Below are 13,047 nucleotides of genomic sequence, written 5' to 3'. Positions count from 1 at the left end.
AACAAAGGATAACATTTGCAAAGCAAAGAACCAATTTCCCCAACATACTATCTAGAGACCTAATCCAATCCAGAAAACACCCTTGAACAACAGAACAGAAATTGAGACATGTTTTGTCCTTTTGGCCCTTTGATCCTAAATACCGGTATCACCACCTAAGAAGTTCCTGCTAGAATGAATGAATGAATGAATAAATAAATAAATAAATAAATAAATAAATGACAAGTGATTTAGGTAAAATGCAAATTGGGCTTTTCATCATTACTGTACACTGCTAGTCATTCGTTCCCTCTTTTATTAACAAGCATTTACTGAGCATCTATATGCAAAATAGTACGGAAAGCACTACAAAGGACACCCAGATGCATTAGACATAGGCAGATTATGCTTTTAAGGAATGGACAATCTGGTAGAGCCCTGAAAGATGTCTGAGAGATCATCTCATTTTACAGATGAATAAACCAATATTCAGAGGAATTACATGACTTTTTTAAGGTCATACAGTCAGTCAGCGGTAGAACCAGTTTGAGAAGCCCATCTAGTTTAATTAATTTAATTTTCAGTTAAGAATTTGGTCCCATACATCATGTGACCATCCCTAATCATCTAAAGTTGGACCCAGTTAAGCTTAAAATTCTATGATTGTTTTTAAATTCAAAAGCATAAAATAAAAATGATTGATGTTTTATCATTGGGGATGGTTTAGTGATTTGTGGTATGATCATATTCTGGAATATTATATAACTATTAAAAGAGTTAGTAATATGTATAGAATGCATCTACAAATTGCATAATCTAGATGAAATGGAGAAATTTCTAGAAATGTACAACCTACCAAAACTGAATCATGAAGAAATAAAAAATCTGAACAGACCTATAACAAGGAGATTGAATCAGTAATCAGAAACCTCCTAACAAAGAAAAGCTCAGAACCAGATGGCTTCATTGGTGACATATACAAAACATTATAGAAAAAATAACACCAATCCTCCTCAAACTCTTTTTAAAAATTAGAAAGGAGAAAACACTTTCAAACTCATTATATGAAACCAGCATTACTCTAATACCAAAGTCAGACAAAGATACTATAAAAAAAAGAAAACTACAGACCTAAATCCCTGATGAATATTAATGAAAAATCCTTTCAAAATCCCAGCAAATAGAATTAAATGATACATTAAAAGTATTAAATGCTATAATCAAATGAAATTTTATCCTGGAAGGCAAGGACGGTTCAACATACAAAAATGAATCATTAGTAGAATGAAGAGGAAAAAGCACCTGCTCATCTCTATTGATACAGAAGAAGCATTTGACAAAATTCCAAACTCTTTCATGATTTTTAAAAAAAACCTAACAAACTAGGAATAGAAGCAAATGACCTCAACATAATTAAAGCCATATGTGAAAAGGCCATAGGCAACATCATAATCAACAGTTTTTTTTCCAAGATTAGGAACAAGACAAACATGCCCACTTTTGCCCATTCTATTTATCATAGTACTAGGAGTCCTAGCCAGAGCAACTAGGAAAGAAAAAGAAATAAAAGATATCCAAATTGGAAAGGAAATAGTAAATTCTCTCCATTCACAGATAATATGACTTTATATGTAAAAAATTCTAAAGATTTTACACACACTCACACACAGTTATAACTAATAAACAAGTTCAGTGAAGTTGCAGATACAAAACCAATGCACAAAAATCACTTGCATTTCTATACACTAACCATGAAAAATATACAAAGAAAATTTTAAAAACAATTCCATTTACAATAACATCAAAAGAATAAAATACTTATGGCCAGGCATGGTGGCTCATGCCTGTAATCCTAGCACTTTGGTAAGCTGAGGCAGGCAGATCACCTGACGTTAGGAGTTCAAGTCCAGCCTGGCCAATACAGTGAAACCCTGCTCTCTACTAAAAATACAAAAATTAGCCAGGCATAGTCGTGGATGCCTATGGTCCCAGCTACTGGGGAGGCTGAGGCAAGAGAATTGCTTGAACCCAGGAGGTGGAGGTTACAGTGAGCCGAGATTGTGCCACTGCACTCCAGCCTGGGTGATAGAGTGAGACTCCATCTCAAAAAATAATAATAATAATAAAATAAAGAATAAAATACTTAGGAACAAACTTAACCTTGGAAGGGAAAGACTTGTACACCAGAAACTACAAAATGTTCCTGAAAGAAATGAAAGAAGATACAAATAAATGAAAAGACATCCTGAGATCATGAATTGTAGGATTTAATATTGTTAAGATGTCAATACTACCCAGAGAATCTACAGATTTAATGCAAACCCTATAAAAATCCCAATGATGTTTTTGCAGAAATAAAAAAAAAAAATCCATCCTAAAATACATACGAAATCAGAAGGGGTCCTAGATAGCCAAAACAATCTTAAAAAAGAACAAAGTTGGTCTCACATTTTCCTGTTTCAAAATTTACTGCAAAGCTACAGTAATCATAACAGTGTGGTACTGACATAAAGACAGACATATAAAGCAACGGAAAAGAACAGAGAGCCTAGAAATAAACCCTCAAATACATACATGGTTAAATGAGTTCATTTATTTATTTATTTGAATTAACAAAAGTTATATGTATTTATGTGTACAACACATTGTTTTGAAACATGCATACCTTGTATAATGGCTAAATCAAACTAATTAACATATGCTTTACCTCACATAATTTTTTGTAGTGAAAACATAACATCTACTCTCTTAGCAATTTTCAAGACTATAACATATTGTTATAAACTATAGTCACTATGTCGTACAATAGATCTCTTGAATTTATTCCTCTTATCTAACTGAAATTTTGTAATCCTTTGACCAACATCTCCCCAACACACTCCACCACCACCCTAGCCCCTGGTAACCACCATTCTACTTTCTACTTCTATGAATTCAACTTTTTTGTATTCCACTTGTAAGTGAGAAAGTGCAATATTAGTCTTTTTCTTTGTCTGACTTATTTCACTTAGATAATGTTCTCAAGTTTCATCTGTGTTGCCCCAAATAGCAGGATTTCCTTCTTTTATGACTAAGAATATTCCAGTGTGTGAGTGTGTGTGTGTCACATTTTATTTATCCACTCATTTAATGATGGACATGGACACTTAGGTTGCTTCCATATCTTGGCTATTGGGAGTAATGCTGCAATGAACACGGGAATGCAGATGTCTCTTCAAAATACTGATTTAGTTTCCTTCGGGTATATACACAGAAGTGGGATTGCTTGATTATATGACAGTTCTATTTTTAATGTTTTCAGGAACCTTATATTGTTTTCCATAAAGACTGTACTAATTTACATTTCCACCAACAGTGTGCCAGAGTTCTGTTTTCTACACTTCCTCTCCAACACTTGCTATCTTTTGTCTTTTTGATAATAACCATCTAACATATGTGAGATGATACCTCATTGTGGCTTCAATTTGCATTATTCGACGATTGGTGATTTTGAAAACTTTTTCATATACCTGTTGGCCATTTGTAGATCTTTTTTTGAGAAACGTCTATTTAGATTCTTTGCCCATTTTTCAATTATGTTATTTGTTTTCTTACTACAGGTATTGAGTTGTTTGAGTTTCTTCTATATTTTGGATATTACCCCTTATCAGATATGTGGTTTGTAAATATTTTCTCCCATCTGTGGTTTGTCTCTTCACTCAGTTTAGTGTTTTATTGGCTGTGCAGAAGCTTTTTAGTTTGATGTAATCCCATTTGTCTATTTTTGCTGATGCTTTTGAGTTCATGTTCACAATATCATTGGCCAGGCAAAAGTCGTGGAGTTTGCCTCTATTTTCTTCTAATAGTTTTCATTTTGAGTCTTTCTTACATTTCAGTCTTTTAATCCATTGTAAGTTGGTTTTTGTATATGATGTGAGATAATGGTCTAATTTCATTCTTCTGCATGTGAATGTGGTCAAAAGATTTTCAACAAGGGTGACAAGACTATTTACAAATAGTTAAGATGGTTAAATGATTCATGAATTTTCTGGTATGTATATTTTACCACAATTAAAAATTTGTAAGTACAAATGTGTAGGAGACCCAAACTTTACTGAAATAGAAGATATATATGTATATATGCTGGTTTATATTTGCAGAAGCAGGGATAAAGGTATCAAAGAATGTGCACCAAATTCTTAATATTGATTATCTCTAGAGCATTAATTTTGGTAGAGATGTGTGCATCTTCAGGGAAGGGACAGGATATTAGTTTTTCTTTATATGCCTCTGTACTCTTTGACTTGTTACAATGTGTATTCATTACTAGCACATATGTTTAATTTAATAGTGTCAGAAAACAATCTACAAGCAAAAGTCATTAAAGATTTTGGTTATCAACATGCACATTCACTACTACTGAAGGCAAGAATATTAGATAGAGCTCTGAGGATCCTATAACTTGCACAAATTGATCATAGAAAGGCATACTTGGTTTGAAAGTTGATACATCAGGTTACAGTTCATGTTTTGATGACACTAATGTTAGTCTTTCCAAGTCTAGACAATTGTTTATAAAACCATGATCATGGTTAAGTGATCATTTAAGGAAAAATGGTCAGTTAAGATAAATTATGCCTAAAGGCTATCAAAGGACAAGTATGACAAAGCATGCCAGGGCAACACTTGGCTCAGGCCAGTCTGTCATGTGACTTGCATCAAGAGGCACTTTTGTGCTTGGCTTCCATGATGAGCCTTCACTTAGTCCGGAGGGCAAAGAAGAAACATAATGAGACTCAATTGAACAATGGAAAAAGCAGGCTATTGAAATGCTATTTATAACTTTCTAAACACCTCGGGTATTAGCCAGAGACTCATGCTGAAACTGACATCAAGAAAAGATGTTAGGTAAATATGCAGCTCTAGGGAACATATAAAAGGACAGATATAGAAGGCGCAGCACAAACTCAGAAACCTCTCTTAACAACACAGCTCTCAACCCAGCTCCTGACACCATGGCCAGCTGTTCCACCAGTGGGACCTGTGGCTCCAGTTGCTGCCAGCCAAGCTGCTGTGAGACCAGTTGCTGCCAGCCAAGCTGCTGCCAGACCAGCTCCTGCGGAACTGGCTGTGGCATTGGTGGTAGCATCAGCTGTGGCCAGGAGGGCATGGGTGGAGCTGTGAGGACCCGTATCAGGTGGTGCCGCCCAGATTGCCGCGTGGAGGGCACCTGCCTGCCCCCCTGCTGCCTGGTAAGCTGCACACCCCCATCCTGCTGCCAGCTGCACCATGCTGAGGCCTCCTGCTGCCGCCCATCCTACTGTGGGCAGTCCTGCTGCCGCCCAGCCTGCTGCTGCCAATGCTGTGAGCCCACCTGCTAAAAACCAGGTTGCTGATCGCTTACGAATGAAAGGGGAAGCACAGCAAAATTATGCTGATTTCTGAAGAACTGTTCGATTTTACTTGGATGCTAAGTACCATGATGTTGTTAACCTGCTCAGAGATAATGAAACTCCTAGTGAAGACACTGTGGATGTGCCGAATTCACTCACTGAAACATGTATCAATCAGTGTTCTGGATAGCTTACGTTGCTTGAGCAGAGGACCAAGATGGAATAGTTCATCATTTCAGTGACATCTCTGCTCCCCCAACTCTCTCTTGATGCCCATGCATCTTCAGACCTGGTTTTTCCTTGAATATCTCTGATTAATTCAAATAAAATGTTTTAATGTGCAAAGCAAACTGAGTTATGTCCACCTTCTACCTTTAAGCATGTCTTCCTGTGGCTGGTATTCAAGAGTGGATTTGCAATTTGATAATAATACCAAGGTATAACCACAAAGTCTAAACCAGAAAGATTAAATACAAAGTAAATTATGCTTGAATCCATCAACTTAGAAATGCTCCATGAATTAAATAATTTTATAGTTATTCCAATATTTGCATGCTCTAATCTATTACAATTAGGTCTAGACCAATAAAGGTTGACCTTCAGCTAAAATTTTAAGGTTGATCAAAGCTATTGATTTCAACCTAAATGTAATTCTACTATCTTTTGTCTCCTTCCATTTTATATACTAAATATTCTCCTTCATTTATGCCCCCAAATCTAAAGACATTGTATTACTTTCTAAATAGATTTTAAAATATCTACCAGATACTACCTATTTTCCAAGAGTATTTAGGTTTAATTTCTACGCCTCAGCCTTTCACATTCTTCCCACTGATCCCTGAATTGCTCTCTAAGCTTCAACTCCCAGTATTCACCTTCATTTGATGTAGGTAGGTATGCATAAAGTGTATCTCTGGTCTAAATTATAATAGAAGAAACAGCTATAGAGAGCACCTGCTGAGTTCTACTGTTGCCATTTGTCAGACAGATGCGTTAGAAATCTGAAACAGCTCTATTATATTTTGCACTTTGCAACCCAACTTAAAAGATGTTCTCTTAAGAAGTTAACACGCCGGGCACAGTGGCTCATGCCTGTAATCCCAGCACTTTGGGAGGCCGAGGCGAGCAGATCACGAGGTCAGGAGATTGAGACCATCCTGGCTAACACGGTGAAACCCTGTCTTTACCAAAAAATACAAAAAAAAAAAAAAACAAACAAAAAAAAAAAACAAATTAGTCGGGCATGGTAGTGGACACCTGTAGTCCCAGCTACTCAGGAGGCTGAGGCAGGAGAAGGGCATGAACTTGGGAGGCGGAGCTTGCAGTGAGCCGAGATCATGCCACTGCACTCCAGCCTGGGTGACAGAGCGAGACTCTGTCTAAAAAAAAAAAAAAGAAGTTAACACAACCTAGAACAAAACAAAACATATTTTACCATTTAATTTTTAAACTCTTCATTAGGTATTAGAGTGTAATATACAAAATACAATAGGATGCAAATATAGAAAGGAACATATTTTCCACATTATTTACAAGCTCCCAGAACTTACCTCTATCATTTACTTGGTAGCAATGATGGATTACACACAAGATTATGCAATTTCCAAGAGGAATAAAGTAGATGGCAGTACATTCTTCAAAGTGTCACAACTCCTAGATATTTTTTCCTGAGCCCGGTTCCACTACTAAACCAAAAAATAAAATAAAATAAAATAAAATAAACCAAAAAACACATTTCCTAGTCTCTTTACAGTAAATAACAAGACTCTTTCATGAGAGGTACTACAGCTTGAAATTTCTCTTTAATTATGTGGGAGTGGTATTGATATCCATGAATCATGCCTTTTACTCCACCTATTCAATAAACATTTATTGAATCAGATTCAATAAACATTTATTAAGGTTCTACCACAAACTAAGGACTCTGCTGGATACCTTCCTAAATACTATGTCAGTTTGGTTCCCAAGAACAGATTTCTGGTCTGGAACAGGAATAATATTCACACATTTCAAATTGGTTGAAATCAAAGGAACTATAATCGGTAATTCAATACGACACTGGAACAAAACAAGGTGAAATCTGCGAATTATGCATGACCAAAGGTACTCCTTCAGTTCAGTAGATATCCAGATATCCAAAACTTAATAGAATTTAGTCTATCAAGGAGGAAAAAATAATAGTTAAATATAACAACACAGTTATTACTCTTAGCCTTAGAGGTCTGAATAGATTGTCACATGGAATAACTATTATATAAAATGAGAGCATTCATTTGGACTAAAATGGAAGGACTCTTGGAACATGGGAAACCACAAACATATTCCAAAGAGCAAAGGACTGATATGAGGAGTCCGGAAGAAACTATAAAACAGAGTAATTTCTAAACTATTGCTCATAATGTGTCATAAGTACTTCAATGTAAGCCAATTGGAGATCCACTGAGAAACAAATTTAAACAAAAACAAAGAAAATATGTTAACAATTTTGTAAACAGCAGCTGGCTCAGATGTATAAAAGGGCCAATGTGGAAGTCACCACCAAAACTCAGAAACTCCTCCAAGCAACGCAGCTCTCAACCCAACTCCCAACACCATGACCTGCTGCCAGACCAGCCTCTGTGGATATCCCAGCTGCTCTACCAGTGGGACCTGCGGCTCCAGCTGCTGCCAGCCAAGCTGCTGTGAGACCAGCTGCTGCCAGCCATGCTGCTGTGAGACCAGCTGCTGCCAGCCAAGCTGCTGCCAGACCAGCTTCTGTGGATTTCCCAGCTTCTCAACCAGTGGGACCTGTGGCTCCAGCTGCTGCCAGCCAAGCTGCTGTGAGACCAGCTGCTGCCAGCCAAGCTGCTGCCAGACCAGCTCCTGTGGAACCAGCTATGGCATTGGTGGTGGCATCGGCTATGGCCAGGAGGGCAGCAGTGGATCCGTGAGCACCCGTATCAGGTGGTGCCGCCCAGACTGCCGTGTGGAGGGCACCTACCTGCCCCCCTGCTGTGTGGTGAGCTGCACACCCCCATCCTGCTGCCAGCTGCACCACGCCGAGGCCTCCTGCTGCCGCCCGTCCTACTGTGGACAGTCCTGCTGCCGCCCAGTCTGCTGCTGTGAGCCCATTTGCTGAAAGCCAGTTTGCTTATTTTCAATTGCCTACGTCACAGTGTCTCTGAACTGTTCATCCCTTGACCACCCCTGGACCACTAACAAGTTCTCGGACTTTGCATTGTCTGTGATGGAGACTACTAAGTATAAGAGTTCACAATTCTGATTCCATTCTACAGTGAATACCTTGACTCTTCACTGCGGACATAGAAATGCTACAAAGTCACCTGCTGATCATCAGTTTGCTTGGGATATACTATTTCTGATATTTCTGCAGGATTAAAAATTACTGACATGTTGTGGAATTTATCCATGAGAGCTATCCACAAGTCTAATGTTTCCATGCTTTATAATCCATATTTATCTTGTTTACCTAAAAGTTTTTGCAACATCAAAGACACCAAATTATAGCCAGGTGACATTCCTCAAGTGTCACCAGAGAGAATGGAAGCTCATTACCCAATATTCAGCTTCTAAGAAGTAGGCTGGACTTTCTACATTTTAACATCTGATCCATCCCTTGATTTTTGGATCATAATGATCTTGCCTGCTGGATATTTCAGTTATATCTGTGATGCAATGTCTTCTGTCATTTCTTAATAAATAGTATATACTAGGCAAAGAAACCATTGTATTTGTTTTTACTTGTACATCACCTGGTTTGACTGCTTATAATTCAAGAATGTCTACTTGAGGCTGGGCGCGGTGGCTCACACTTGTAATCCCAGCACTTTGGGAGGCCAAGGCAGGTGGATCATGAGGTCAGGAGATCGAGACCATCCTGGCTAACACGGTGAAACCCCGTCTCTACTAAAAATACAAAAATTTGCCAGGCGTGGTGGTGGGCATCTGTAGTCCCAGCTACCCAGGAGGCTGAGGCAGGAGGATGGCGGGTGAATCCAGGAGGCAGAGCTTGCAGTGAGCCAAGATCGCGCCACTGCACTCCAGCCTGGGTGACAGAGCAAGACTCCGTCTCAAAAAAGAAAAAAAAAAGAAAAGAATGTCTACTTGAGGCCAGGAGCAGTGGTACACACCTGTAATCCTAGCAATCTGGGAGCCTGAAGCGGGCGGATAACCTGAGCTCACGAGTTTGAGACCAGCCTGGGCAACATGGTGAAACCCTGTCTCTACTAAAAATACAAAAAAAAAAAAAAATTACTGGGCGTGGTGATGTATGCCTGTAGTCCCAACTACTTGGGAGGCTGAGGCAGGAGAATCGCTTGAACCTGAGAGGCGGAGGTTTCAGTGAGCTGAGATCATGCTACTGCACTCCATTACACTATGCAATAAATTGCAATAAGCTCTCAAAATGGCAATTTTCTATATATGACACCAAAGAAGATATAAGGTGCACTAAACAGTTAAGTAATGGTAAAAAGACACACATTTCCAAGTCCAAAGCAAACGTGGGAGCCTTTCTTTTATTGAGGATCATTGGCCATGTAAGGGTAGGTGGACAATGAAAGGGATGAAGCAAGATGAATTAGAGTATTAAAGGATGGAGACAAGAATGAAAAGGGGGAGAAGAGAACAAAATAGAGGAGAAAAGACAGAGAGAAGACACAGTGAAAAAGGCTAGGTACGAGAGGCTGAAAGAAAAGGAGGAAGAGTGATGGAGAAGACACATCTGAAGGGGAAGGAGGTGAACCAGCGTGGCCTTGCTAGTACCACACACTGTGCATATGCCAAGTACACACCATGTGAACTTTGCTTCACATAACATCTACACCAATCCTGTGAAATGGATATTGCGATCCTGGCTTATAGATAAGTAAGTCTAAAAGAAGTTAAATAGCTTGCTTACAGTCACATAGCTCATAAGTTTAGAAACAAAACTGAAATCTGAATGCAACTCTGCCGACTCCAAAATTTATGGAGAGAATGAAATTAAGAAAATGGATATAAAGGAAAGTGTGGGAAAGTTTATAAGATTTAAAGACGGCTATTTCGGAGACTGTGGGCTTCAGAATAAGTTACTCTGTGCTGCTGGTTAAGTTGCGGTCTCAGAACTCCACACCCTCCCTACTATACTCAGCTTTGTGATGTTAGTGATGAAATCCGCAAGCCACATTGTTGCTTTTCCAGCTCTCCGTGTTAGGCCTTGCTCCAGCCAGCCAGCACCCCATCCTCAGAGTTCTGAGTCAGATCCACTGGGACTATCCTCCTAGTTCAGAGACATCAGAATATGTGAAGAAAAAATATGACTGTCAGTTCTGCAGGGCCCAGCCTCTAAATGTATACATTTTAATAACTCCTAACTCTTCCTTTGTTCCTTCAACCCTTGGGTCAGTAGCTGCTTCCTGTAGTTGCTACTTCCATGTTCAAATAATTGGCATGGATTTTGTCTCCTCATTAGGTGCTGACTGACAGAAAAGTTGTTACCAGGAGTGGTCCTGGAAAATCGACCTTCATAGATGGGAGTTGGGGATTGCTTTGGCAAAGTCCCTGAGCTTGAACCCAGTGTTAAACTCCTTGCCAATGAAAAATGAAATGCATCGCATGCAATAGCATCACCATTATTACTTTGGTTGTTTAAATAAAGTACCTATTGAAATAAGTGGCTTGGGAGCCCAAGTTGCTGCTGCTCTTGACTCTTAAGACAGTCATGATGATTATAAGCGTGTTGTGGAGGATGTCTTCTGAGTGTACTGCGTGCTTTCAGAAAGAAAAATGGCAAATTCAAGACTTTAATATCTCATGTCAAGTCATAATCAGAGATCCAGAAAAGATTCAGCAGCAGCCCTAAAATAATCACTTGTTTCTTATAGCCACAGGACTGGTACTGTCCCATATTAAACACTAACTAAATTTAATTGTGTGAGTTGCACAATTGAAAGGTAAGTTGAATTCACAGCTTCAACAAGACTATCATGTGAAAGTTAGGGGATTGACAAGGAAGAAGTTTTAGAATTGAAACCTGGCGTAAGGGTTTCCGTCTGAACTCAAAGGGGGCTGAGGATCTTGAATCTCCAAGTCATTCTGAGCTTCTTTGACCAGTAAAAATAGATTTCCCCCCTGAGTCTGATGAGAACAGCTGTCCACTGCTGGAAAATCCTCTAATAATCTCATTTGGGAAAGGTACTTATATGGAATGCCTATCGTCCTGAATAGCCACCATAACTATATCTTTTTCCTACTAGTCCTGTACTTCTGATCAAATTTCAGATGCTCCATAAGGCAAATATGATGTATCATCCAGGAAAAATAGCTCATACATGAAAAAACATGCCATAGGCCAAAATCCAGAATACTGACAACACCAAATGCTGACAAGATTATGGAGCAGTAGGAACTCTCATTCATTGCTGGTGGGAATGGAAAATGGTACAGCCACTTTGCAAGGCAGTTTGGTGGTTTCTCACAAAACTAAACATATTCTCACCATACAATCCAGCAAGCATACAACTTGGTATATACCTTAAAAAGTTGAAAACATATGTCCACTCAGAAACCTGCCTATGGATGTTTAAAGTAGCTTTATTCATAATTGTCCAAACTTGAAAACAACCAAGATGTCCTTTAGTAGGAGAATGGATAAACTGTGGTACATCCAGACAATGAAATATTATTTAGCACTGAAAAGAAATGAGTTATCAAGCCAAAAGACATAGATGAGATTTAAATGCATATGACTAAATGAAAGAAGCCAATTTGAAAAGGCTGTATACCGTATGACTCCAAGTATATGACATTCTGGAAAAGGTAAAACTATGAAGACTAAAAAAAATGAGTGGTTGCCAGGGGTTATGGGTAAAAGGGGTGGAAAAGGAACAACAAAAAAGGATTTGAGGGCAGTGAAACTATTCTGTATGATACTGTAAGGTGGGTACAAATTATGTATTTATCTAAACCCATAAAATGAACAACAAAAGTGAACCCAAATGAAAACTTGGACTCTAGGTGATTATGCGTCAATGTAGATTTATCAATTATAAAAAATGTATCACCCTAGCAGGAGATGTTGATAATAGGGGAAGCTACACAGGTGTGAAAACAGGGGGTATATAGGAAACCTGTGTGCCTCCTGCTTGATTTTGCTGTGAACCCAAAACTACTCTGGAAAATAAAGTGTATTTTTAAAAAGCATTATTGCATTATTATGTATTAGCAGAAACCTGAGGAATATGTGTAAGTGTATTTTTAGGGTAGTAAACCAAAGAAGATGGAATATAACACGGTCTCACTCTAATAATCTCACTTGGGGAAGTTGCTTGTAAGGAATGCCTAAATGATGTGATTACACTTAAAGATTCTGGATGTAAAATTGTTGTACAAAGAATTATTCGGTTTGTTGGCTTAAACTTGAAATCAATAATGGTCTATGTTTACTGATGCTCAGGTGTCAGGACTTTTTTGACATAATGTAAAGGAAAGGAATCAAAGACTTAAGGAGATAGGAATTTTGGAGAAGATTTATCATATGACACTGCACACATACGCATTGCCAAGTAACTTCCCACAGGTCCCAGAGAAAACTGCCTTCACCCAAGGCTTTTATATTCATAGGGGACTCTTGCAGTAGCCTAGGTATGATGGTGGAGACACTCTCTCTCTTTGATTTCAGTAGAGATAATAGGATCTCAGAGCAGTGGAAGTTAAG

The 13,047-nt window shown here is 38.5% G+C and overlaps 2 protein-coding genes across 2 annotated transcripts; both read left to right on the top strand.

The window, feature by feature from the left end:
• The first annotated feature begins 4,919 nt into the window (after positions 1–4,919).
• KRTAP1-4 (keratin associated protein 1-4) lies at positions 4,920–6,373 on the top strand. Its single transcript, XM_005584145.4, has one exon. It carries the CDS (start codon positions 4,974–4,976, stop codon positions 5,337–5,339), a length of 366 nt encoding a protein of 121 aa, XP_005584202.2. The 5' UTR covers positions 4,920–4,973; the 3' UTR covers positions 5,340–6,373.
• A 1,518-nt stretch (positions 6,374–7,891) lies between these two features.
• Positions 7,892–8,535, top strand: LOC102119537 (keratin-associated protein 1-1-like). Its single transcript, XM_005584146.4, has one exon. The coding sequence runs from the start codon at positions 7,945–7,947 to the stop codon at positions 8,467–8,469; it is 525 nt and encodes a 174-aa protein (XP_005584203.2). The 5' UTR covers positions 7,892–7,944; the 3' UTR covers positions 8,470–8,535.
• Positions 8,536–13,047: the final 4,512 nt, after the last annotated feature.

Source organism: Macaca fascicularis, chromosome 16 (genome assembly GCF_037993035.2).
Source record: "Macaca fascicularis isolate 582-1 chromosome 16, T2T-MFA8v1.1".
NCBI lineage: Eukaryota > Metazoa > Chordata > Mammalia > Primates > Cercopithecidae > Macaca > Macaca fascicularis.
The sequence above is the reverse complement of the archived record's forward strand: the minus strand, read 5'-3'. Positions and strand labels throughout refer to the sequence as shown.